Raw genomic sequence first — 24,347 nt, 5'->3', positions numbered from 1 at the left:
TCACAGTGACTTGCATACTTCCACCCACACCTTTTCCTCTTTTCTTCTCTTTTGTCAGAGAAGTAACAAATTCATTCTCTGTTTCTGAGCAATTTGTTCCTTGTGGACATTCACGATAATCGACTGTATTGTTGAAAGTCTTTCTTTTTATTATTTTCACACTGAAGGCGGTTGGCTGGGTTGGAAAACAGATGCAAACACTGGCTGCAGAATCCACTATGTAACATAAAGCTATTTGGTATTCACACCTTGTCATTTTGCAGCTTCTTCTGGGGGAAACTTTAAAAAAATCATCCATGAAATTGAAGTTTAATTCTGGAAAGTAAAAGTGTGTGTGTGTGTGTGTGTGTGTGTGTGTGTGTGTGTGTGTGAGAGAGGATGGGGAGGAGGGTATTTGTGTCCAGCTGGTGGAGTTTTATATTTCTGTCCGTGATTTATTCCTCTCAGTTTACAGTTGGCTGTCAAACTTCATGGGTGAAAACTGCTCACATTGCAGAATTTCTGAGGCAACACAGATAATGTTTATTTGTTAGAGAATTTATGAGTGCCCTGTTCCTGTGCTGTTGTTCCATTGTTGTCTTGCCGTCTGTCTTTCTTGGGCTCACATGCATCCACGTGCCACTTTCCTTTATATATATATATATTTTTTTGCATTTAGATGCAGTGATTTAGTCTTGATAGGTGGGTACATATCCTCCCTCGACATCGCCTTACCCAGCTATTTTATGTAATGCTTATTTACAGCAGAAAAAAATGCTGCCTCCACATTAATTCATCAGTAGTAAAAACTGTTACTCAGTAACAGAATACAGCACTCACACTTCTCTCAATAAATACCTTTTTAAGTGCATTTTGCTGACATGTTAACTGTGCAACTTTTAATTGTAATGGAGAATTTCTTGTATGTTGACAGTGGACATATTTCTCTCACCAATTAGCGATCTCCACACCCCTACTCCATGTCTGCTGGAGTACTGTTGTTATGTGTTTTTTGTCCTAAAATCCTGAACTATTTATATCATACCTCTGGGACTACTTTCTGTCTTTTTTTGTCAGTTGATGTTTGTAATGTTCTCATGTTGGTTAGCGCTGGCTCTGTCACTTGCTAGCATGATAATTTGTCCTGCTTCTCGATGATTTACCTTACTTTTAGCTTTTAAGCTAAGGCTAGGTAAGCTACAAAACACAAAACTTGGCTTGCGTAGGTTAGCTAGCCAGACTGCTGTCACACCACATATAAGCATTTCTATTTCAGTTAATAGATTTTGAAAGCAACAATCATAGTAGTAGAAAAATGTTTCTCTAACACTGCGTCCACAAGTGAGTTGCTTGTTGCACATCACTTTAAATCTGACAGCTTGTCACTTGCTAACATTCCAAGATTGGTTGAGTCTAATACAGTATATTTACTACAAGTTGGTCAACAATATCCATCTCATGTTTATTCTGCTTGTAGTTGCTCGAAGTCATCAAATGTCAGTGGCTGCAAGCGTGGACAGCTTAGGAAGCTAAAATTAATTTAATTTCATAATATTAAAGCTTAACTAGCAGACTAAAGAACTATTAAATACATTTGAAATATTTTACATTGGTGTTAACTTTTTTAAAATAGGTATATTAAAGTTAGTATAAACCATTTTTCTGAGTAATATATTGTAATTGTTGTCTAAGGCTACGTTCACACTGCAGGCGAAAGCGCATCAAATCCGATTTTTTTGACCCTATGCGACCCATATCCGATCATGGTATGACAGTGTGAACGGCGCAAATCCGATATTTTCAAATCCGATCTGGGTCACTTTCGTATGTGGTACTGAATCCGATACATATCCGATGTTTTAGAAAGCGACTGCTGTTTGAACGGTCATGTCACATTAAATCCGTCTTTTACGTCACTGACAGACGCCAATTATCAGCGCCGGAGAAGACATCGCGAACGCTTCCTGGCCATCCCGTGTAGATGTCAGTGAAACTGTTGGGAAGACAACGTGAACATTTTATTTGTACTGTATAATCTGCAGATTCTGACAGAAATCTGCAACTATCCTTTGAAGCACCGCTCCTCTAAAACAGCAATAAGCATCATTATTAGGTTATTTACATTATTATGTAAATAACAAAATAACTTAAAGCAAAAATTGGGAAACGTAAAGTCCGAAGTCTCTATATTAAGGGCCATCAGTCAAACAATACTGTTTGGTCTGGGTCTAAACAGAGTGCGTTGTGTGTGACATCTTCTTTTGCACATGCGGGCCGCTTTGAGCGTTCACACTAGAGCGCGTTTGCTGTCGCATTTTCTTTGTAGTGTGAACAAGCAGACAAAAAATCGGATTTGATCAAAAAATCGGAATTGAGCATTAAGACCTGCAGTGTGAACGTAGCCTTAGTGTTGTCATACAAACTAATTTTTACATTTATTTATTTGCATTTTATTTTGAGTTTAGTTTAGAGGTTTTTTTTACAGAGTTTTACAGAGTTGTTTGTTTTACAAAAGGTTTCTGTTATTTAAACATATTTAGTAACTAATATTAAGTAACTTTTTTCAATTTCTTTAGTTTTGTTATCATAAGGTTTTGGATAAGGTCAAGTTATAGGTAAGTTCAATTCAGTTGTATTTATACAGCGCCAAATCACAACAACAGTCGCCTCAAGGTGCTTTATACTGTAAGGTAGACGCTACAATACTACATACAGAGAAAAAACCCAACAATCATATGACCCCCTATGAGCAAGCACTTTGGCGACAGTGGGAAGGAAGAAACCTCCGACAGAACCAGGCTCAGGGAGGGGCGGGGCCATCTGCTGTGACCGGTTGGGGTGAGAGAAGGAAGACAGGATAAAAGACAGTGGCGTGTCTTCATTTAACAACTTAGCAAAGAAATAATTTTAAATTATATCTTAAAATTTGTCACGAAACATCATTTGTTCCCGTTTCTTTGGCAATCTAGAAAAATGCCAAAGATTTCACAGCAAAAATAATATTATTACCAAATACAATGTGAAAGTATACCTGGATGAAAAAATATACAATGGAGTGCTGTTACTCGTGGATTGACCTCCTCAGAGCCTGGACCTCAACATTACTGAAGCTTTGTGGGATCATCTTGACAAAGAGTGGAACAAAAGGCAGCCAACATCCAAATATCTTTGAAATGTCCTTCAAGAAGCTCGGAGAACTGTTCAAAGCACTTCACTCAACTTCTACAACTGAGTAGAAACAAAAGAAAGCAAAAGCACCCCTGTGGTGTATGCCTTAAGCATGTGCACCAACAGTAAACAGACAAAGGCTAGGCAGATGACAACTGAGTGACTCGGGCTCTCCCCAGCCATTGCTTATATTGAGAGGCAAGCCTCTTGCTCCTTCTCCTATTGTTGTATAATCATTTTATTCTTCATATTTTTATTGTACATGACCTCAAATTTTGCATCAAGTCCATCCATCCCTCCATTCATCCGTCCAAAATATATAAAAATGAATAAATAAAGCTATATATGTAAATGTGCATATACAGCTTTACATGGATAGTTACTGGGGCATATAGAATGTTCATATAGCATTAATCAATAACCACTGAGCAAATATGTTTATGTGACAAACGTGATGCATACATGCAGAGTTTATGCCAGCTAAATTCATGATATAGATTTCTTTATATTTCTAAATATTATCCTATAAAGAAGATGGTGCAAGGCTTTTGCACACCTTTTAAAAAGTTATAAAATGACATTAATAACTTGCCTAAATTGTACTGCTCACCTGGGTGATCATTCTTGCAGTCACATCTAATGTATGGTATAACTGGCTGCCTTAAAAGGAGCTCCAGCAACAACATCATTAGCTTTCTAAGATTTTACTTTGATTTATTCAGTCTAGCACAGATTAGCTGCATAAACATGATGAGGATTTCTGATGTTTCAGGAGGAATCACTGTCATGACGTCTAAAGTCTGGGACCAAGGGTCTGTGTGCACAGTAAAAAGGTTAATTAAATACTGTACTGTAACTGACTACAGCATGACTTTGTAAGATTGGCACTGACACATATCAGTGGTGGTTTTAGGTGGCTGTGCAGCAAATCCTGCTCCACAGAGGGAGGGATAGGTTGCATTATCCACATCACTAAACCTTTGTTAGGTGATGGACTCATCAAGGGTGTCTATGCTGCTCTACGTTTGTGTGGTTTTTTGGACGTGAAATAGACAAGTTGTATAAGTCCTACAGTGTTATCCAGTTCAAACAACAAATCATATTTCATCATAGTTTTTGCTCTGCTCGTCTGGTCAGTTCAGTTTTTTTTTATACTGTACTATGAAAAGGTAAGAAAAGCATGTGACAGGATGAAAATTGTTTGGTCCTCAGCAGGTCTTAAAATTAGGTAAATAAAACCATAAATGATCTACAAAACATGACATAACTGACTGTGTGATTATTTTTAATAACAAGTTGAAATGCAGAAACAGTGCATGAAAAACTAAGCATACATTACTGCTCCCATAAGTATTAAAATGAAAAGTAAAAGCCGAGTACTGCTAATCAAATATACTTAATGAATTGATTATCAATATAAAAGCATTAGCTTTGGCAGTCTGTCTGGAGCATTCAGGTGTTTGCTGCAATGCCACAGAGGAAAGACATCAGCAGTGAAGCAGCTGTTACTGACATCAGTCTGGGAGGGGTTATAAGGCCATTACTAAACAATTTGAAATCATTATCATACAGTGGGAAACAATATTCACAGGTGGAAAAGTCTTCACAGGAGTGGAAATCCCAGGAAATTCATCCCAGAATTTGACTGTGCACTGTTCAGAGAAAAAAAACAAGAGCTCCTGTACAACTCAGGCTCTACAGGCCTCACCTAACATGTCAAAGCTCATTTAAAAAAAGATGGCATGTTTGGAGAAAGCCTCTTCTCAGCAAACAAACATGGCAGGTTTGCAAAATTGCATCTGAACAAACCGCATGACCTCTCGAACGATGTCCTTTAGACAGATTAGACCAAAGTAGTAATGTTTGGCTAAAATGCACTGTACCATGTTTGTTTAAAATCAAACAGCAGAAATATCAGCAGAAATAACTCATGCTAACTGTCAAACACGGTTTGGGCTTGTTGCCACAGTACTCGCAGTCAATCAGTTGACTATGAACTCTTCATTAAAATACCAACGAATCTAAGTTTGCACAGTCAAAGTCCAGATCTGAGTGGACCATAAGAGAGCTGTGTATAATCGAGGGCTCACAAATCTTACTGAACTGAACATGTATAGACGAGTGAGCCAAAACGATGTGAGAGATTTATAAACAGTAAACTATTACTTTACATTAATGCTGTTAAATGTGATTCTTCTAGCTTTTCAAACACCACTTCTGCATTTTTAGCTTGTTTTAGCTGAATAAACTGTGACAAATCATGTGTTTATCTAAGCCTAATTTTTAAACATTATAAGGACTAGATCATTTTTATGTTATCCTGATATGTAAAAAACTAAAATTGTTCTAAAACTGAAACAGTGTTGCTCGTTTTTTAAATTGATTATATGTAAGAAAGCTGCTGAACATCATTCAGTTTTACTTTTGTTTTCTTGGGCCACAGTTTTATACTGGTTTTCTGCCCAATTTCCAGTATTAGAAGGAAATAATTTTGTAGCCTTACAAAGCCACTGTTAGCTAACTGCCCAGCATAGGATGGCAGTTGGAGAGTTTATTACAGCCACAGGGCCAAGAGAAAAGAGAATACTGAGTTCTGTTCCCCAGGTGGACACAAATACTGTTTCAACAGAATAGTCAGGTTTCTCTGTGTCTTCACAAGCATTTTTCTTTTTTCAAATATTCTTTCATTACGAGTTTATTCTTCTGTATTCTGCCTTTGTTTCTTCTCTCTTACAGCAGTAATCATTAGTATGAACATGAGCTTATCTTCTTGCAGCCGTATTGTAGTGCATTTGTTGTTAGATTTATTAAATTCCCAGCCCCCTGGTGTATTTTTTAAAGAGGCTAGCAAAAAAAAATCTATGAATGCTCTGCTCTGGTCAGCAGTGAGTATCACCAAGACGGCAGCTACCGGCTGTAAACACAGTCTGACAGAAGTCTTTCTATTAACATAACGAAATCAGGGTGATATGTGTCCTCTTGAAGACTATTCTTGCCGGCCAGAAGATGCACCTTCCATCCAATATTCATTCCGGTTATTGATAAATAGGAACTATGCTCTTGTAGTCTGGGGTTTTCCTTCTAGACCACTCTCCATCAGAGAAGTACCTTATCATGGGTAGTCTGTGCAAGTTAATGGTGTCCACTGAATGGCTGATAACAAACATGAACTGAGTCTTACTATGGCCATAATCTGTGTGTAATGAATGAATTCACTGTGACTTTTTTCTTTTACCCCCATTAACTTACTTGAAATTTGTGAGAATAACGTGTGGTACAGAGAGGTAAATATTAGACTTCAGTAGCCGCGGTGCAGGCTTTGGCATCGCACTTTAAAACACAGGCCAGTTGGCATGCGAAACACATGCCAATTATTGCATCAGTCATGTGCAGGGATTTTATGCATTTTGGAGCACAAATGGAAATTCTGAAAGTAAAGCACAGAATTCCCAGCGGTCCCGAGAGCTTTAATCGGTATACGATTGGTATATGATGATATTTTAGAACATATTGTTCCTCCAACATTGATTTATTTGGGGATGACTAAGCCTCAAATGCCAAACCCTGAGGAAAAGGAACAAAAAGGAACATCTTTTGATTCTCTGTGTCCGTGTGCCTTTGTTGAGGTGCAGCCCCTCATTTATGGGCCTTTTTTGGTGTCTGCTTGACAACTAAACACAAGCCCTTCTGCCAAACAAATTGGAGCTGTGTTAGGGAGAGGGGGCGGCCCAGACCCAAACTGCAGAGATGGGCACTCTTTGACAGCTGCTTTCATCTTGTTATTATTCCTCCTTCACACTCAAGGATTTTTGGGCTTCCTAAAGTATTTCTGTCGCTCTCTCCTTCCTCTTCCACTCGTTTTCTTTTTCTGTCACTGGGCTGTGATTGGCTGTTATGACAGAGCCGTCACTGGGCTGTCAGCCTCTTCTAAAGCTCGGTTTAATTACTCCTTTTCACTAACATGACACGTTCATGCACAGATGCGTGCAAACTCGCACACGCATGGGAAAGTCGCTCGCAAGCGCACACATGCTGACACACAAACCGGCGTGCTCAGCTGCGTGCCGCGTCGTCCTGCCAGCAACAAAAAAAGAAAAAAGCTGCGGTGATTGAACTCTCCGTCAGCCGTTTTACCTGACAAAGCAGACCCCCAGATGTTTGTCAGTGTTAGCTCTCTGTTTCCTGAGCCGAGCTTTGAAAACATTGTGTAGGAGTGTGAAGGCCCGGCTACTGCTGGGTTTGATGAGCTAAGATCGATCACACGTCCTGCTGTGCCAAGCTTTGAATAGCCAATTATGGCTGCTGAAATAGAGGAGAGAATGCACGTTGACTTGAAGGAGGGAGACTTTGATTAGAAGGGGATGATGGAAAAGAAGGGGCTAAAGATGCAGCAGTTATTGCCTTAGTCTATAAATGTTTAATATTCTGCTTTGTAAAGCCAACAATGATCCTCCTCATCCATCCTTCAGATAAAGATTCCCTGACGGATGCATTCAGCTATGCTTCCATTAACAGAAGACAGCAGTGCACTGGGTTGAGACCTTGACTGATGGAGGGAATCTAAGACAGATGTACAGATTTACTCGAAATATAGAGGAAAACAACTAGAAAGCCTTGTTGCATGTGAATGCCAAGCCATCTGAGCTGGGTTTAAAGTTGTCCCTCTCTTCTCCTTTCCGAGTATCTGCTCCCGCCGTGCTTTCCCTCTTTGTACTGATATCTTCTTCCCCTTTCTGTTTCCCTTCTCTCTCTTTCCTGCTCTTTCATCTTTTTCCTCATGTACACATCTCCTCTCTCTCTCTGCTCTTGTCATTTCTTTCTCTTTCTTTCATCACCCTTGAAAATGATCCTCCACCACCCCATCTTTGTCCTTATGGAATTTGGCCTCCTGATCACACTCCCCATTCATTCTTGTCTCTTTTCTTTCATTTTCCATCCTTCTTACCACTTTTGCATTCAAATTCCATTTTTTTCTCTTTTCTCCCCCTTCCCTGTCCACAACTTTCACTACTCCACTTACCCTCTCAGGTACCCTCCCCTACGACATCAAGATAGTAATTGCTGGAAATCATGAGCTGACCTTTGACCAGGAGTTTATGGCAGACCTCATCAAGCAGGACTTCTACTACTTCCCTTCAGCCTCCAAGCTCAAGCCGGAGAATTACGAGAACGTACAGTCACTGCTGACCAACTGCATCTACCTGCAGGACTCCGAGGTCACCGTGCGGGGCTTCAGAATCTATGGCTCCCCCTGGTGAGTGACTCTTTCTTTCTTTTCTTTCTTTCTTCATATTAGAGCTGCACTTACAGTATGTGGAGTATTTTCAGAACAAAGGATTGACTCTTTGGTTTTCATATAGAAACATATAAATCTGCTGACACGAGTCATGCAGTAGTAACTTCAAACATAGTCAAATATAACAGATTCTTGAAGATTTATAATGTGATGCAATCTGACTGTGGAGGTTGACTCCATGGTGTAGCGGTTTCCACATTTCTCTCACTGGTTCTAGACTGCTTTGCACTGGCTATGCTCAATAACACATCCAATTTTAATCACAGCATCCACTAGAATTAAGAGTCTACTTTCTTCAAGGTAGGAAAGTTCTTAATATCTCTTTTCACTCTCTACTTTACCAGCATATTCTTCTAGGAAGTGGAGAGTAAAACCAAGTCAGTACTGGAAATATCTTTTCCTTTACTGTGTGTAAAAAATGAATCCTGTGTATACTGTAAGGGTCTCACTGGGTCAACACTGAGTCTTGAGTTTGGATGTTCCTACTTTTCTTCAGGAATAATCTTGGCGCAAACCTCAGGCTAGGTAACATTCAATTAAATAATTACACTGCACATGTTACACAATGAATGAGAGAAATGGGACCGTTCGTCTTGAAGCAAAAGCATCTGTCCATGAGTTTGGGTCAAACCTGAAACCGAATTTTGTTTTTATTTTCCTTGAAAAAATCACAAAAGCACATAATTCTGGGTAGCTTTCTGATAAAGCTATCAAGAGTGTTTTTGCACCAGTTGGATTGCTGAGGGAACATATTACCGAAGAAAGTTTATATCTCCATTCTTTTAATTGCTTATCCACTTCACTGTTGCAGAGGGCAGAGCTTATCCCAGCTGCCATAAGGTGAGAAGTGTGGTACACTCTGGTTAGGCTGCCAGCCTATTACTAACACAGAGACAACCAATTTAGAATCACTAAGAAGCCTAACGTGTGTTTTAGACTGTGTGGCAGTACCCAGAGAAACCCATGCAAGCCAAATAGAAACCATCGCTAACACCGCTAACCACTGCACCACTGTGGTGACGAGCATCATAACAACAAGTTTAAATTCCTCTGCTGCAAACAAGCTCAGCAATTCATTGTCAGTTGCTCGTCTTGTTTTGATCCATGTCAGTGCTGATGGGCATTTACATGGCTAATATTTACCAGTCTTTACACCGACTATTTTGACATGGCGATCAACAATTTTTGTCCTTTTCGACCTACGCTAAAGTATGAGCTAAAAAACCCAAACATTTAAAAGAGAGTTTTATGAACTGCAGTTCTCATCCTCCAGTGTGATTCTATAACAGATTTTATAATTATGAAAGAGAAAGTTCCTGTGGTCTGAGGGGATCTTTGGAATCACTAAAGTCGATCAGTTATCTGCTTCTTTATTTATCTTTTGCTGGTTTTCCAGGATGTGAGCGCAAGCAAGTGGTTTGATGATGGGCTGCCATACTTGATGATGATGATGATGATGTGTGTGTGTGTGTGTGTGTGTGTGTGTGTGTGTGTGTGTGTGTGTGTGTGTGTGTGTGTGTGTGTGTTTTACTGACAGGTTCCCAGGGGCACTGTTTTAGTGTGTGTGTGTGCCCCAAGTGCTGGGTAATTGGTTTGCTGTGATAGCAGGTTCCCCTGAGTTTATTGCTCAGGTCACTGCAGAGAGCTGCCTGAGGTGAGCAGAGATAGATGGAAAAGTCAAGGAAGAAAAAGGCAATAGGGAAAGGAGAAGTGAAAGAGCCTACGGAGGGCAGGAATCTGGGGAGAGATGTGGACAGAAACGGCAGGACAAAGGAAGCGAGGCGTGTAGATTTAGGAAGAGATTTATTCAGATTCATCAGCTGGCCCTCGCTGGTTTAATGGCCACATGATGTGATGAGTGTCTGTGTGAATGTGTGAATGTCTGGTCATGGGTTTATGCACCCTCATGTCCTCTCGCTTGTCTTGGACTACATACTTGTGCGTGTGTGTGTGTGTGTGTAAGCCTCAGGGTGTGTTCCTGCAGCACAGAGGGGCTCCAGCTGGAGGCTCTGCATGTTCTCCCCTTCTTCTGTTTGCTCCCCTCTCACCACCTTCCTTCTTAACGTTTTCCATCCATCCTGATTATCTTCGAGCATCCTTTCATTATTCTTTCTCTTTAATCCTCTGCTCTTTCTTTTTCTGTTTAACACCGATTCTCTTTTCCCTCTTCTCCTCTCTTTCTTCACCTTTGTCTTCTGTACGTCCGTTTCCACCCTTGCCTCTTGATTTGGGAAATTAAGATTACCGTTCAGATCTACTCATCCTTGTGTTTCTTTCTCACTTTTCTAATCTCACAATCTCCTCTTTGAAAGGAATTCATAGATGTGGCTCTTGCCAGTTTTGAATGCTGCGGCACATTATTTCACTGTTCCCCACATTTTGTCCAGATACAGGGGCAGTAACTACTTTGTATAAAGAGCTGATTATGTTTTCTCAAACAGGATTCTTAGTTGATTGCAATATGCATTCTTAAACTATACAATTTTCTAAAACACCAGTGTAACCTACTCAACTTTTAAAAAAATCATTATTGTTAACTTTTTAGGATTTTACAGTGTAGCAGGATGGTGCTATCACTATGACCTGTGTTACCATAGTGATACCAGTGCCATTTCTCCCACACCACCACTACCACCACAAGCACTGACGTTACTACCTCCAAACTCAGGTGCTTCTCTAAATGTACATGGAGCTCACAAAAGGACCGGCTCACACAGAGAACAGAAATAAGTCAAAATTTCACTAACAAGCTTCACAGATTTGTTATAAAAGGTCCACACAGCGATGGTGTGGTTAGACCTGTCACTTCAAAGCAACAAGGTTCTGGGTTCCTGTCTCTGACCCAGCCTGGGCTTTTTCTGTAAGGCGTGTTCTCCCCGTGCCTGACAAGTTTTCTGTGGGTACTCCCAGAGTCTAAAGACATTCAAGGACCATTCAAACGCCGGCTTGGATAATTTAGTGTTTTAATGATAGTGGTGGAGAGCACGCTTTCAGTCCCAATTTTTAGCCTGGCTGAGATCAAGTGAATCTGATGGCCATGACATTTGATTCATTTGATTTTCTTCATATTAACATGTTCAGTGAGCTTTCATACCTTATGGATGGCACAATTATGATCCTAGAAGAGACCACTGCCATTAGGAAACAAATCATTTATCATACGATAACAGGGACACCTTAGAACAACTTTGTATTCATTTGCAGTAACCCTCTCCTTTAAGGGAAACCATGCTAGAGTAACTTGTTTTTTATTTGTTTTATTTTAATTTAATTACATTTTAATTGGATCTGTCTTAATCTCAGACCAAACAGAGAAGAGGGGAAAATGGAAGAGCAGAAACAGTGACTCTGTTCTTTCCTTCATCATTTCCTGAGCAGTGACTGGCTTGGCTTCTTCATTTCTTGCTGTCACCTATAACGTTCGTTATGCCTCCCATTGTCTGCCACCATCTTCATCACTTTGTGTCTCTTCTTCCTCCTCCATTCCTCCATCCATCTGGCTTCACGGGCCGTTAGCTACTTCCTTCCTGCGGTCCCTCACTCCTACTTCATCCTCTCCTCCTAAGAGGTATTGTGATGCTGTGTGCTTCTTAGCAGGCCCCTCCCACACTCTGTCTTATACACAAACAGATGCACATGCAACCTTTTACTATCCCAGCTGATATTAAATCCTTCTTACTTCCAAAATCTTCTTAATTTATCACTTCATGTATTGAAAAATCAGACAGCTGCAGCGGCATTGCTCCGGTTCCCCACTTCTGATGCTGATGTGACTTGCCATTTGTCACAAACATATTGCAGAAAGATGCTCTGTCTGAAAGCTGATGGGACAGAGCAGGAGAACTCATGTGCATGTCTCAGTCTTAGAGTAGCAGAGCCCAAATGTGAAAAACTCTATGCTGAATAGTATGGTGGAAGAACTGAACCGCTCCTGCCCCCTTTTTCACACACTGACAAGCACCAAAGCAAGTTTTTTTTTTTAAAGCGAATAAAGATCGATCTGCAGTATCCAAATTTGTGTGCATGAAGGATATGGCTGCTGTCAGAGTAAATATGACTCACTGATGTCAGTGGGAGTTGATGTTCTGTGTCTCTTCCTCATCACCTCTCCATGAAAAGCCACTCAACCTGATTTCGTCCTCACTCACATTCAGATTTCCTGTTCTGAGTCTCTTTACCTGTTTCACATTCTGAGGGGTTAATATGAGCCCTGGTGCAGACACCCGCTGTGCAGCACTCTTTCATAGCACCACTACAATACTAAAGGATTATATTATACATGATGCAGCCTAATCACACATTAATATTATTTGTTATGAAAAGATGAATAGTGGAAATAGTAGTAGGAAAGTTTGGGTGATGAGGTACAGAGATTGTGGTCAGCAAAAGCTATGCAGTGGCTTTGTACCCAGAGCTGTTTGTAAACAACATGTAGTTACATTATTAAAATTAGGAATATTATGTGCAGGAACAGAGTAGCAGTGCTGTGGCATACGGAGCCTATGGAATGACAATGAAAACCTGTTGCAGTCAGAATAACTGTCAGCAACACAAAGTGGATGCCCACCCAGTGTAGGGACAGCACAGTGTAAGCAACACTTTAAGGATGACTTTGCTAAATGTCAGAACAAAGTTGTTGTTCAGTGCTCTCAGGTCTCTCAGACATCTCTTCCACCTCAACACCTCTGCAAACTCAAAATAGCTAAAGGATTAAACCTCTGAACTTCTCGTGAAGCAACACCGATTACTGCTTCAGCACATTGATGCATTTTTATTTTCATAGGGAGCACACCAAAAACAAAAGAAAAAAAATGATAGGCCTGATAAGAAACCTCCGGCAGAACCAGGCTCAGGGAGGGGCGGGGCCATCTGCTGTGATTGGTTGGGGTGAGAGAAGGAAAACAGGATAAAGACATGCTGTGGAAGAGAGACAGATTAACATAGTCATTTGTAAAGCCACATACTTCTTATGACCTAATAATGAACCACACAGAGTTCAAACCTTAGTCTCCAAGCCGGACGTTCTTTGTCTTTACTGCTACGTGCTTATTAATTCATGTCTGAAAGCATTTGTTATTAAACCCAGTCTGCTGTCACAGGCTAGGCTTTCTGTGACCTTTAAACAGAGCTGAGGTCAGATACTACAGTATTACCCTGTTAGACCACTCGGAGAACAATAAGATATTTTTTTGGTATTTTAATATCAAGCTGATTATCCCAGCTTTGACTCTTACAGGCTTTAAGTATGCATGTGGCTCAGATCAGCCTCATTTTTGGGTGTACTGTTCATGAACATGCAGTGGATTTAAAAATGTCATCTGTTGCTCACGGCTATTCAGAAAAGAATGAAAAAGTAACACATGTTTAAAAATCAAGTATTTATATATTTGTTGTGATTGTTTTGGTGTCCTGTATACTCTATAGATTGTTTATTCACTGCATTCATTTATTTTCTGTGTACTAGAAAATAAGTAGGAAAAAATTGTGTAGAGATTTGTCTAAATGCAATTACGGTAACAATTGCTCAAATGCAGACAGAACCAGGTCATAATTCATGCTCAGCTATTATTATAAGCGGGCTGATACTAATGTTAAAGGCTGTAATTTTCTCTACCTCATAAGTATATTATTATTATTTAAGCAGGAACCCCATTACTCTACTGCCAGTGCCAGAGTGGCTAATTGGGACTTTCAGGAGTATTCGTAGTTAGCCCCTTAATTGTCGAGAAACTTCAATCAGATTCGACCATCATTAGTCAATCTGATCAATGAGCTTGTTTAGCTGGTGGACAGCAATAGATTTATACAGTCCTCCAAAAACTAAGTACACACTTACTGCTGCTACAGGAATGAACAGAGTTCTGAGGGTTAGTAGCAGACAGATGCTGCTAATCAAACACGCTCTTCCAAAGAGGAAGTCAGAAAAGGCACAGATTCCCAAAGTGTTTCCACTGGAAAGATGGTTAGGAAATCACGGGATGGTGCCAGAAAATGAACAATTGCAAAAGTGTTCTACTTTAAATGATCATCATTATTATTATTATTATTGTTACGGTAATAATCATCATCATCTGGACCATGATGATACTCACTGGTTTTTGTAGTATAGTACCGAGGTGTGAATTAGGTTGTTATCTCATGTGGATAAAAAGCAAGAACAAAACAAATCCTTTGTAATTAATTTGCTAATCAGTCGTCATTTAAACTTGGGAGGCCATGCCCAAGTAAAAATCTGTCATCCTTAAGGAAATTCTAATTCACAGCTTGTATGTGCTTGGACCCCACTCAGAACATTTCACTCTGTTTGCCCTTTATTTTAAGTCACACAGACACATATTTGGCTGGGTGTCAGGCGTTCGTTTGTATTTTCATGTCCATGTTGTGTTGATACGAATGATGTTGTCACATGTGTTAAACTTCTATTACAGTCATAATCCTCTATGTTTTCCTTTTACTAGCGATGTTTGTTGAAGAAATGCTACTTTATTGAAAAAGGATTGTGTTTTTGCAGCATTTGTGTCACTGAGAGTAAATGGAAGATGCTGCCCTTTTAGCTACACTGTATATAATTAATTGAATACTAAAATTACGTTATTTCATGCTTGTGATGGTGCGCAGCTGTGATTTATTGGCTAAACAGTTACATTCTAGCTTTTCTAAAAAAAATTTAAACTCAGAAAGAAACAGGAGCAAAGTGTTTCATGGGAAAGAAGAAATAACGATGCTGCTGGGTGAGACTTTTATAGTTGTTCCAGTATATTATTGTTTCAGTAGTTTTTCTTCTGTTGCCGAATTGTGTGTTTCATCAGTATAAGCTTCCCTTAGAGATAATCGTAAACGCCAGTATTTGAGATAGAGGTGTTCTTTCATATACAAAAATCCTAGATGAGTGCATTTTGTATTTAGGAATAATTTTCCGAGAAAAGAATTCTGAGGACTTTTTTTTCCATTTATTAATTAAAACTGAACTGAATCCTGCTTTTAAAAACACCAAAAATCAGATATTCACACGAAAAGTACATAATAGTTTCACCAGCTGGTATCACAGATCTTGGATGCTTGGTATGTCAGAACTACTCTCTACTCATAATTTAGCAACTAAGATTCTAGGCAGCAGAAACCAATCTGGCAACCTCGGCAGATGACATCTGAGTCATTATTAATAATGAGCTGCATGGCCGGGACACGCAGCTTTGCACATTTATGGAGCACAAATGCAGCCATGAGTATGCACTTCTCGCTCTGTGCAACTTTTTTATATCATTAGCCAATTAAGTCGAAACTCACGTCTGACAGAAGCAGGAGTGAAAACATCTCTAACAAAAGCATCTATCACAATAATTCACTCCTTTCTGAAGATTCTCTGTATTACATTTCCCTAAACACTGGCCAATCATGTGTGTCATTTTTTTCCAGCTGAAGTAATCTGCACACGTGACACATTTGTTCAGTTTAAGTTTCTCACAGGTTATGTTTCATTCAGATTGATCTGCTTGTGACTGCAGCTTAGCTTTTCTCATGACACCAGGAAGTATCAACAGCTGATGGAGCTGGATGTACTTATATCAGTGCTTAAAGAAATCAGTGATTAATCTGACTATATAAGAGTTTATGGTTAACTGCAGAAGTAATTGTAAACAATAATGTTTGTTTTTATTCTTTTTTTTTTTAATGAACTCAAAGAAAAACAAAGTTAGTGTGTTTCCAGCTGCTGTTCAGAATAAACAACATTTGGATGAAACAATGTCAGCCTGCGATTTGCTATTTATGATGGAGATTTCACTGTTTCCTGACTTTTCTAAACTAAAATTCAATCAGTTTATAATCATAAAATAAGTCACGTTTAAACAATAATCCTAGTCCTGCATAACTTATTAAAAAAATCATGTTTCTCTGTGTTTTGCTCATCTTTGACAAAACAGAAAAACTTTTCAACGAAAAATAATAAAAGCAGCAAAATTTGAATTTGAAACAAATTCCATCAACCTCCTCGAGATTGGCTGTTCAGATGGACGCACACACACACACACACACACACACACACACACACACACACACACACACACACACACACACACACACAGTTTTCTGGTTTGTCATTAAAGTGTAGAGGTTCAGGCTCCTCACCAGCTTAGGGTCAAGATTATCTCCTGATGTCATCTTTTGTATATAACATGTATTTGTCCTCTTGTGGTCAAACAAATGGAGGCAAATGTGAAATTCTGCATTTTACCCCAAACCACATTTTCCCTAACCTACCACAGTATTTCACTACCTAAACGTTATAAAACAAACACAGATACGTGTAAAACCAAAGTCTCAATAAAACATTGCCAAACTTTCTCCTCTCCTGAGCATTTGAGTGATTTCTCTCTGATAAATAAAGAGGCTGTGATTTTTTATTACACGAGACTCAGAAGAAACACTTCTAACTGCTAAAAATCACCAACTGTTCCCTTTTACCTGACCGTGGCTCTCGAGACTGAGCTCATTTGTTCCTACTGAAGTCACTCGTATTTCAACATTATCGTCATTGTAAATGCATAAATGCAACACTGTAGCTCAATGACGTGTTTTTTATTGGTTTTGGACAACAATGCGGTGGCAAAGAATATACTGTAAGGCTGTGATACTCACATAATCCCTGTTAGCTGGATACAATCATTGTTGGGTTGAGTCTTTTCATCAGAACCAAAATCTAATATCCTATCCTATTTTCCAATTTTCTATGCGAGAGAAGACACGTAAAACCTTGACGGGTGTCTGTTTAGCTTCAGGCTCTTTGACAGATGCTTAGAATAATTGAATTTTAGAGGGCAGCAATTATAACATGGGAGTTAATGGGGTTAGAGACTTGATTTCAGATTCTAAGGAACATTTTATAGAGTCAAGATATACAGTAGCCTACCTTAAATGTTATCGTCTTTGTCTGTTTGTCCTTACGTCTTTGAGTTTTTTCTAAAATGTTGGGGTAATGAAAGCAGCATGTGAGCAGGAGGCAGGGGAGGAGAGGGTCCTACTAATAATAATAAATAATAATGCATTTTATTCATAGGCGCCTTTCAGACCCTCAAGGTCACCTTACCAAAAACACATGAGCAATAGCAGCAAAAAATATATTAAACATGATAAAATAAATTTTAGACATAGACAGTCATAAAAGTATAAAAGCAAATAGGTAAAGCAAGGTAAAAATGGACTAAGATCAGGTGTATGTAATTCTAAATAGATGAGTTTTGAGACGTGATTTAAAAGTGGTGAGACTAGTGTTGATCCAAAAAACTTCAATTTCTTTAAATGTATATAATGATGGTCTCTGAGGAGCGGATAACAGGCAGAGGAGACGGCTCATTCACAGACACACAGAAATCACAAAGGCATGAGACGGACAAAGTAGTGTGTTTGTTGATGGGGGATTTGCATGGAGTGACAGGGGAGAGAAAGTGAGAGACCCTGTTTTCTTCTTTAAATGAAAACGGCAGAAATTTATCGCTCCCCACTGCTCCGTGTGGAATAATTAAGGACGGAGATGCAAAAGACTCCTTAATTAGATTTTTTAATTATTGAGGATTCACTTCTCCTTCTATAGTGGCCCAATTAAGAAAGCTCATCAAAAACTAAAGAGATGAAGAGAGGCCGTTTTCCTCTTTCTTCATCTCCTCCTCCTCCCTGTCCCCCTCCATCTCATCTTCCTCCTCCCTCTCCTCCTCCATCTTCCCTTTCTAAGCTCCCTCATTTGACAGAAATGGACTACCTGCGCTCTGTTTGATGGCTTGTCCTCACTGATGAGCGGGAAACGGAAGGGACTCTCGCTGACTTTAATTAACTTGCTTGTTTTCACGGCCCTGGTGAAAGTAAGAGAGAAGGGGGGAGGGGTGGAAAACGAAGAGGTAAAATACAGTAATAGTGTGCAGAGCTTTTCCTTTGGTGATAATGAGTCTAATGATGGTGGAGATGGCATCAAGGTCCCGTGACCTTGTTTCTCTTCTTTAAGCTTTTAGAGTTTGCTTTGTTCTTGTTCTGATGAGGAGAGACTTCAGAGAAAGTTTTGACAGATGGAGGGAAACGGGAAATAAGAGACAACTTTTGCAAACACACCATCAGTGGGGATGTATGTTTTAGCCCATTGAGTACAAATTGTGTTTAGCGTAGATGACCATTTTGCAGATCAGTCAGTTTTAAACTGATTCCCTGCCTCCCGGGCAGCCATTGGTTTCACTTCATTTCAGGATGCTTTGAAAACAACGTGCAGGACCTGATTACAGGTAGATAGCTAATCCATAACTGCATTCATTTTACAGTGTTGTGTTGTAGCATGGCTCCACTTAGTGAGCACTTCACACATGTTTATGTGCACTCTGGCTTCAGAGGTGTAAACACCGCTGTACATACTGACATGAAGGCACTGAGGTTTAGAGCTCACGCTCACTTCTCCAGTGTTGGAGTTTCATAATGTTTTCACCTCCGAAACACACAAGCCCCTTTCAGACATGCGAGCCTTTCTGTTAATCTGGCACTATTTCAGTGTGTCGGCTTCCTGTATGAATCAGCATCACAGTCAGGTTTCCATAAAAAGGCACTGAGCTGACAACATCAGACTTTGTATATTTACACACTTTTTTCAAACACAATAATGCTTAGGCTTCCAGCAGCGATCATTAGTATAACCTGAATACAGTCTGGGTTTGACAGGAGCTGTTGTTAGTTTGTTGCTTCCAGCCATCAGTACGAGACTTTCTTTGAGTTTACTGAGGTTACCGATTTTACGCCTCACCGGTCCACCAGGATCCATCCATGAGCGTTTCCAAAGAAAGAGAGTTGCAAAGAGAAAGGTTTAAATACATCTAATCCTTTATTCCAGACATTGATCAATCGAGTCCTCAGTTTATTCTAACAGCAAATGACACTGTGCACTTTACTTCCAAAAGCTCAGCCACTACACAGTCACAGGAAATCAAGTGTTGGAAGCTCAAAGCTACAACTATTTGAGCTTGTAGGGCAGCAGAGTGGTTAGCACCATCACCACACGGTAAGAAGGGTGTAGGTTTGAATCCTCTCTATGTAGAGATGAATGTTCTCCCTGTGTCTGTGTTTCTGGTTTTCTCCCAGTTGGTTATTTTTGGTTATACGTTTGAATATGAGCATCAATGGTTGACTGGCTGTGTTAGCCCTGTGACAGACTGGCAACCTGTCCCGGGTGGGGCCTTCTTATTTCCCTGTGACAGCTGGATTGGGTCCCAGGCAATCCTGAGTTACATACAGAAAGTGGAAAAGATGGATGGGTTTGGGATTCCAGACAGTTCACAAGTTCTCTGATTATTTACAACATTTTGATAAAGCATCAGACTATAGCACCCACAGTAAGAAAACTTTGATCTCATGCATTATATTTCACGTGAGGTCAACTGCCACATGTAGTATAATAATTTCACTTTAGTACTGCAGCTTGCTCAACTAATGAACCTCTGAATGAAGACATAAACTGTATTAATGTGATGAAGTCTAACTCCCGTATGAACAAACTTACAGAACAAAACATATTTGCTTTCTTATCAAGTGACCTCTTGTGATTTATTCAATAATGACACCCACTTCAGTAAAGCTGACCAACTGGCTACGTTTTAGTTAAAAAAGGAGAAATCACGGTTCTCGGCTTGGGATTCTGCAAAAAGCAAAAAGCAGATCTTCTCTGGAAAATTAAGAATTAATGAAGCCTCGAAATTTAATATGAATACAGGCTTTATTCCAACACGTGTTGTCTTCGTAGCTTTCAGTTTTTATAGTGCAGTTTTCTTAAACGTCAACTCATGAAATAAAGTTTACACACGCTTGATTAGCTGTGACAGATAAATGCTTTCAGCAGGTAACAACTGGTTACTGGTTACATAGAATAGAATAGAATAGAATAGAATAGAATAGAATAGAATAATCCTTTAATTGTCCCACAAGGGGAAATTTGGCTGTAACAGCAGCAAGAAAGACACATATACAAACAAACAGTACACAAGACACAGAACAGAAACATACACAATTTTTACATATTTACATCAAAGACAATGGTTACCAAAACAGAGTACTGTACCGTTATTAAATAAAATAAAATTACATCCTGTGTGAATGTTAATTCCCTCTTTCACTGAGCAAACCAGGACACCAGTAGCTTTTTGTGTTTGTGTGCAGTTTTTGCTAAAAAGGTTGGAGAAGTTTGGAAAACAAAGTTAGTTTCAGAGAAAGACATTTCTTTACCTGTGTGCCGGTCACAAATATTGAAAATGTTCTCTGGATGTAAAGTCTTCACATTAGATATCGCACACTTTATGGGAAACAATAACTGAACTCAAAGGAACAAACATCAGTGGCTAGGACAAAATTAAGTGAAATGTTACTTTTGCACTGGGATACTATGTAATGCATGCACAGTTTGTAGTCAACGCACTATAACATGCAGCAGCGTGCTCCTGTAAAGATAAAAAGATGGCGAGACATACAGTTGGGAGCTCATGCTTTTCTAGGCCTCCTCACCAGAGCCCCAACTAAATTAACATCGGAGCCACTCTGAGATTCTCGAGCTCCCCCGAGACTTGTTCTCTCCTCCATCCGTCTCCCCTCCTCCATCCCTCTATCCCCTCTCCCACACCACCATCCCCATAGCACTTACATTCCCAAAGGACCCAAATAAAGTAGCCTAAGAACACTGAACATTAATAAACAGATACTTAAGGGGGTTGGTAAAGGATAGAAGGGAAAAAATTGGCCTACTTTAACACTTGTCACTCCCCACCACCACCTTCTCCACCCATTCCCTTTTCTGTCTTCCTGTTCCTCTTCAATTTCATCTTTATCTCCTTCCTAAGTGCTGTGTGCTGCCCCGTAGCAGAATAAACAGTTATGGAGGGAGGAAGAGCAGAAGGGAGGACATTTACTGTGTCGTTTCCCTTAAGGGATTTCTCTTTAAATTACCTGTTAAATGGCCTCCAGGGGTAGGACTTATGTGCATGGGTGTGTGTCAGCATTTGTATGTGTATTTGTGTTATGGCATGCTCTGGGGCATTTTCCTCCATTTCACACATGCCTTCCCTGCTCAAGGCTTGCAGAACTGTTGAGAAAAAAAATAAATTAAAGAGATTCTGTCCTTATGTTCCTCCTCGCCTCATTCTCTTTCTTTCCGCACACACACACATACACACGCACACACACACACACACGCACACACACACACACACGCACACACACACACGCAGCACTCCCTGCCTCTCTGTCTTTCTGTCTCAGCAGTTCATCAGTGAGCGGCGATGTTCAGGGTTTGATCACAGAGACACAGGCGACGGGACGCAGTGGACGCTGAAAGAAATGTCCACACTGGGAAGTCTCATTTCCCCTTCTTCTAAATGCCGTTTCATTTGTTGCAGCAGTTTTGCAAAAACAAACGTCTTCACTGTCAAACAAGGCAGATTAACTCAGAGTGAACTGCTTGCATTAAAATGAGCGTCGCAAGCAAGGCAAACATGTTGATGCGCTGAAATTGAGGCACGTTTTCTCACCAATTTTCTTTTTAGGGAATGCTGAGATTCCCGTCTGTGCATACTCTCATGCTGCTAGGACTATTTAATTGTAATTTGCATTGTTATTTTCTTGTCAAAGGTTGCAGTAGTGTATGTATCCCAATTTTCTATAACTCTAGAGTTTAAAACTGTGTTTACCAGAATTTAAAACAGCATAAACTAACTGCTTTGAACTGTTGTTTTTTTATGTAAGTAGGGGGCTCATGGTAACCAAATTGTCATGTTTAGGTAGGAATCAGGAATAATATCCACAGGCTATCAAGATATCAGGCTGTCAAACGAGCAGGCTGATGAGCACTGGCACAACATGGAATTTGGCAACCCCCCCGGAAGATGATAATTATGACACAGAACACTGAGAGAGATAAAAAAAATTCTGGATTTGATGTGCTGGAAGAGTCACGTAGACTGAAAAGACTATCCACCATTATTAAGGCAGCAGAGGCAAGAGGACAAGCTGGACATGTACTGAAAATCAAATTTTTAAAACTTTTTCTTCCTACCTACTAGTTTTACTGCCTTGATTAATTCTGTCCTGTCACACTGAAACTTATCATAAGTCAAGCTAATAAAGCTGCACAAAGGAAAACCTCGGCTTTGCAGACTGTGGTAAGAAAATGAAGCATTAATAATATTATAGTCATTTTCCTTCCGTTTCCTTTAATGATCGTTGATGTCTGATTTGTCTGGTTCCTGGAATGAAACTTTTTAATTGTTAGTAAATTGTCAGATAACCCACAGCAGTTTATTTTATTTCACTGCTACAGCACAGAACACTGTGGGATCACGTTTAAAGACACAATGTTACAGTTCAACCTAAAAAGGCTGTTTAGTAACCGACACAGGAGTTGTGCTTTGTCTTGAGACATTTCTCAGCTGCGAGTTTACACACTGAGACTGCTGTCTGTGGTGTGGATGGTCTTGCTGTTCGGTGACAAATTTCTGCCTGTTCAGTTGTGGCACGGCAGCGCAAAATAGCGGTTCCAGTATCTCCCTCAGAGCTGGGCTGGAAATTTCTCAGGGCGACGTGATGTTCTTTGCATTTTGCCAGTTAATCGCTAGTCCCAGCCAGTTTCTTTTTATTGAAGTGATTAAAGTGTTTTGGGTGAATTTCTTTCTTTAAATCTAATCAAATACTCAGTTGAAATGGGTATTCTTCCAAGAACTAATTTGCATCTGAAACAAGAGCAATTAATTCACCCAAATGGCAGGAATTTGCAAAATTATTATTGATTCTTGAATTCTGACTTAAATAACTTGTTAAGGTGCATGTTTATTAGCAACAAAACCAAGGAACACATATTGGTAGGATTTAAAGGCTCAGCATGCCAACTTAAATGAGGTTTCCTGCGAACAGGATATTTTTTGCAGTGTGCAGGGACTTCCTCCAGGGCAGCTCGGTGATCCGCGCTGCAGTGTGTCCCTTCTGCCGCGCTGGCAGGTCTTACCGTTTGCCCAAACACCATCCTGGATGAGGGAGAGGAAGGCACCCTACCACCCCTCTTTCCAGGCCGCTGCCCATCCACATGACCTCCTCCACTTCCCCTGAACAAGCCACTAGCTCTGGATGAGCTGGCTAATCTCCATGATTCACGTGCTGAAGCGCGGGAGTCCGGAGGAGAGAAGATGAGCTAAGAGAAGGGGAGGGGGTGGAGGTGTCTGGTGGTGGGGTCCTTTTTTTCCTCGTTTCTTTCTGTTCCTTTCTTCTCCTCTCCCCCGCCCCTCGTTTCCCTCTCTTCACCGGGGAACTTTGAAATAATTTGCGTCTCGTGGGTTTTTTACATATTCTAATTTCCAACTAAATGGGACATCTGTTTGAGAAAAGGAAGATTTGCCACGGTTGCCAAGGCAACTATCACTCTGAAAGAAGGGGAGGGGGGTAGGTTGCGGGAGGAAAGGGAAAAAAAAAGTCCGACAGCTTTTATGGACAGAATTAGACTTTGGTGGAATATTATCCCTGCAAGACAAACAGCAGTGAGGCCTGTTGTCTTCTTCTCCCCCTCTTAGTGTTTCCATCATCTGTTATCCCAGTTCCCCCTCTCCCCTTCTGTCTGTTTGTCTCTCTTTATCAGTTCTTTTCATTTTCACACCCTCATGTTCACCTCCTTTTTCTCCATTTCCCTTCCTAGCCCCTCTTTTTCTATCTTTCTGTGTCCCTCATGCTGCAGCATCATCAGAAATATCAGCGTGAAATCTGCCTCCAATTAGAGGCATAAAGCCCCCACCCCCACCTGCGTCCAGCCCCCAGCCTCCCACCCATGACAGCTTTTCCGCTGTCTGAGGCGTCTCATCCACGGAGCCGAAGCCCACCTCACACTCTCTGGTAATTGGTTATTGTTTGG

The 24,347-nt window shown here is 40.2% G+C and overlaps 1 protein-coding gene across 1 annotated transcript in view; it reads left to right on the top strand.

Annotated features, from left to right (window-relative positions):
* mpped1 (metallophosphoesterase domain containing 1) overlaps positions 1 to 24,347 on the top strand; it is an 87,619-nt gene that overhangs the window by 25,525 nt on the left and 37,747 nt on the right. The window contains exon 4 of the mRNA XM_031734829.2: positions 8,176 to 8,401. Coding sequence (XP_031590689.1) covers positions 8,176 to 8,401 — 226 coding nt within the window. The remainder of the gene's footprint in view (positions 1 to 8,175; positions 8,402 to 24,347) is intronic.

The sequence above is a fragment of the Oreochromis aureus genome, linkage group 17, assembly GCF_013358895.1.
Source record: "Oreochromis aureus strain Israel breed Guangdong linkage group 17, ZZ_aureus, whole genome shotgun sequence".
Lineage (NCBI taxonomy): Eukaryota > Metazoa > Chordata > Actinopteri > Cichliformes > Cichlidae > Oreochromis > Oreochromis aureus.
The sequence above is the reverse complement of the archived record's forward strand: the minus strand, read 5'-3'. Positions and strand labels throughout refer to the sequence as shown.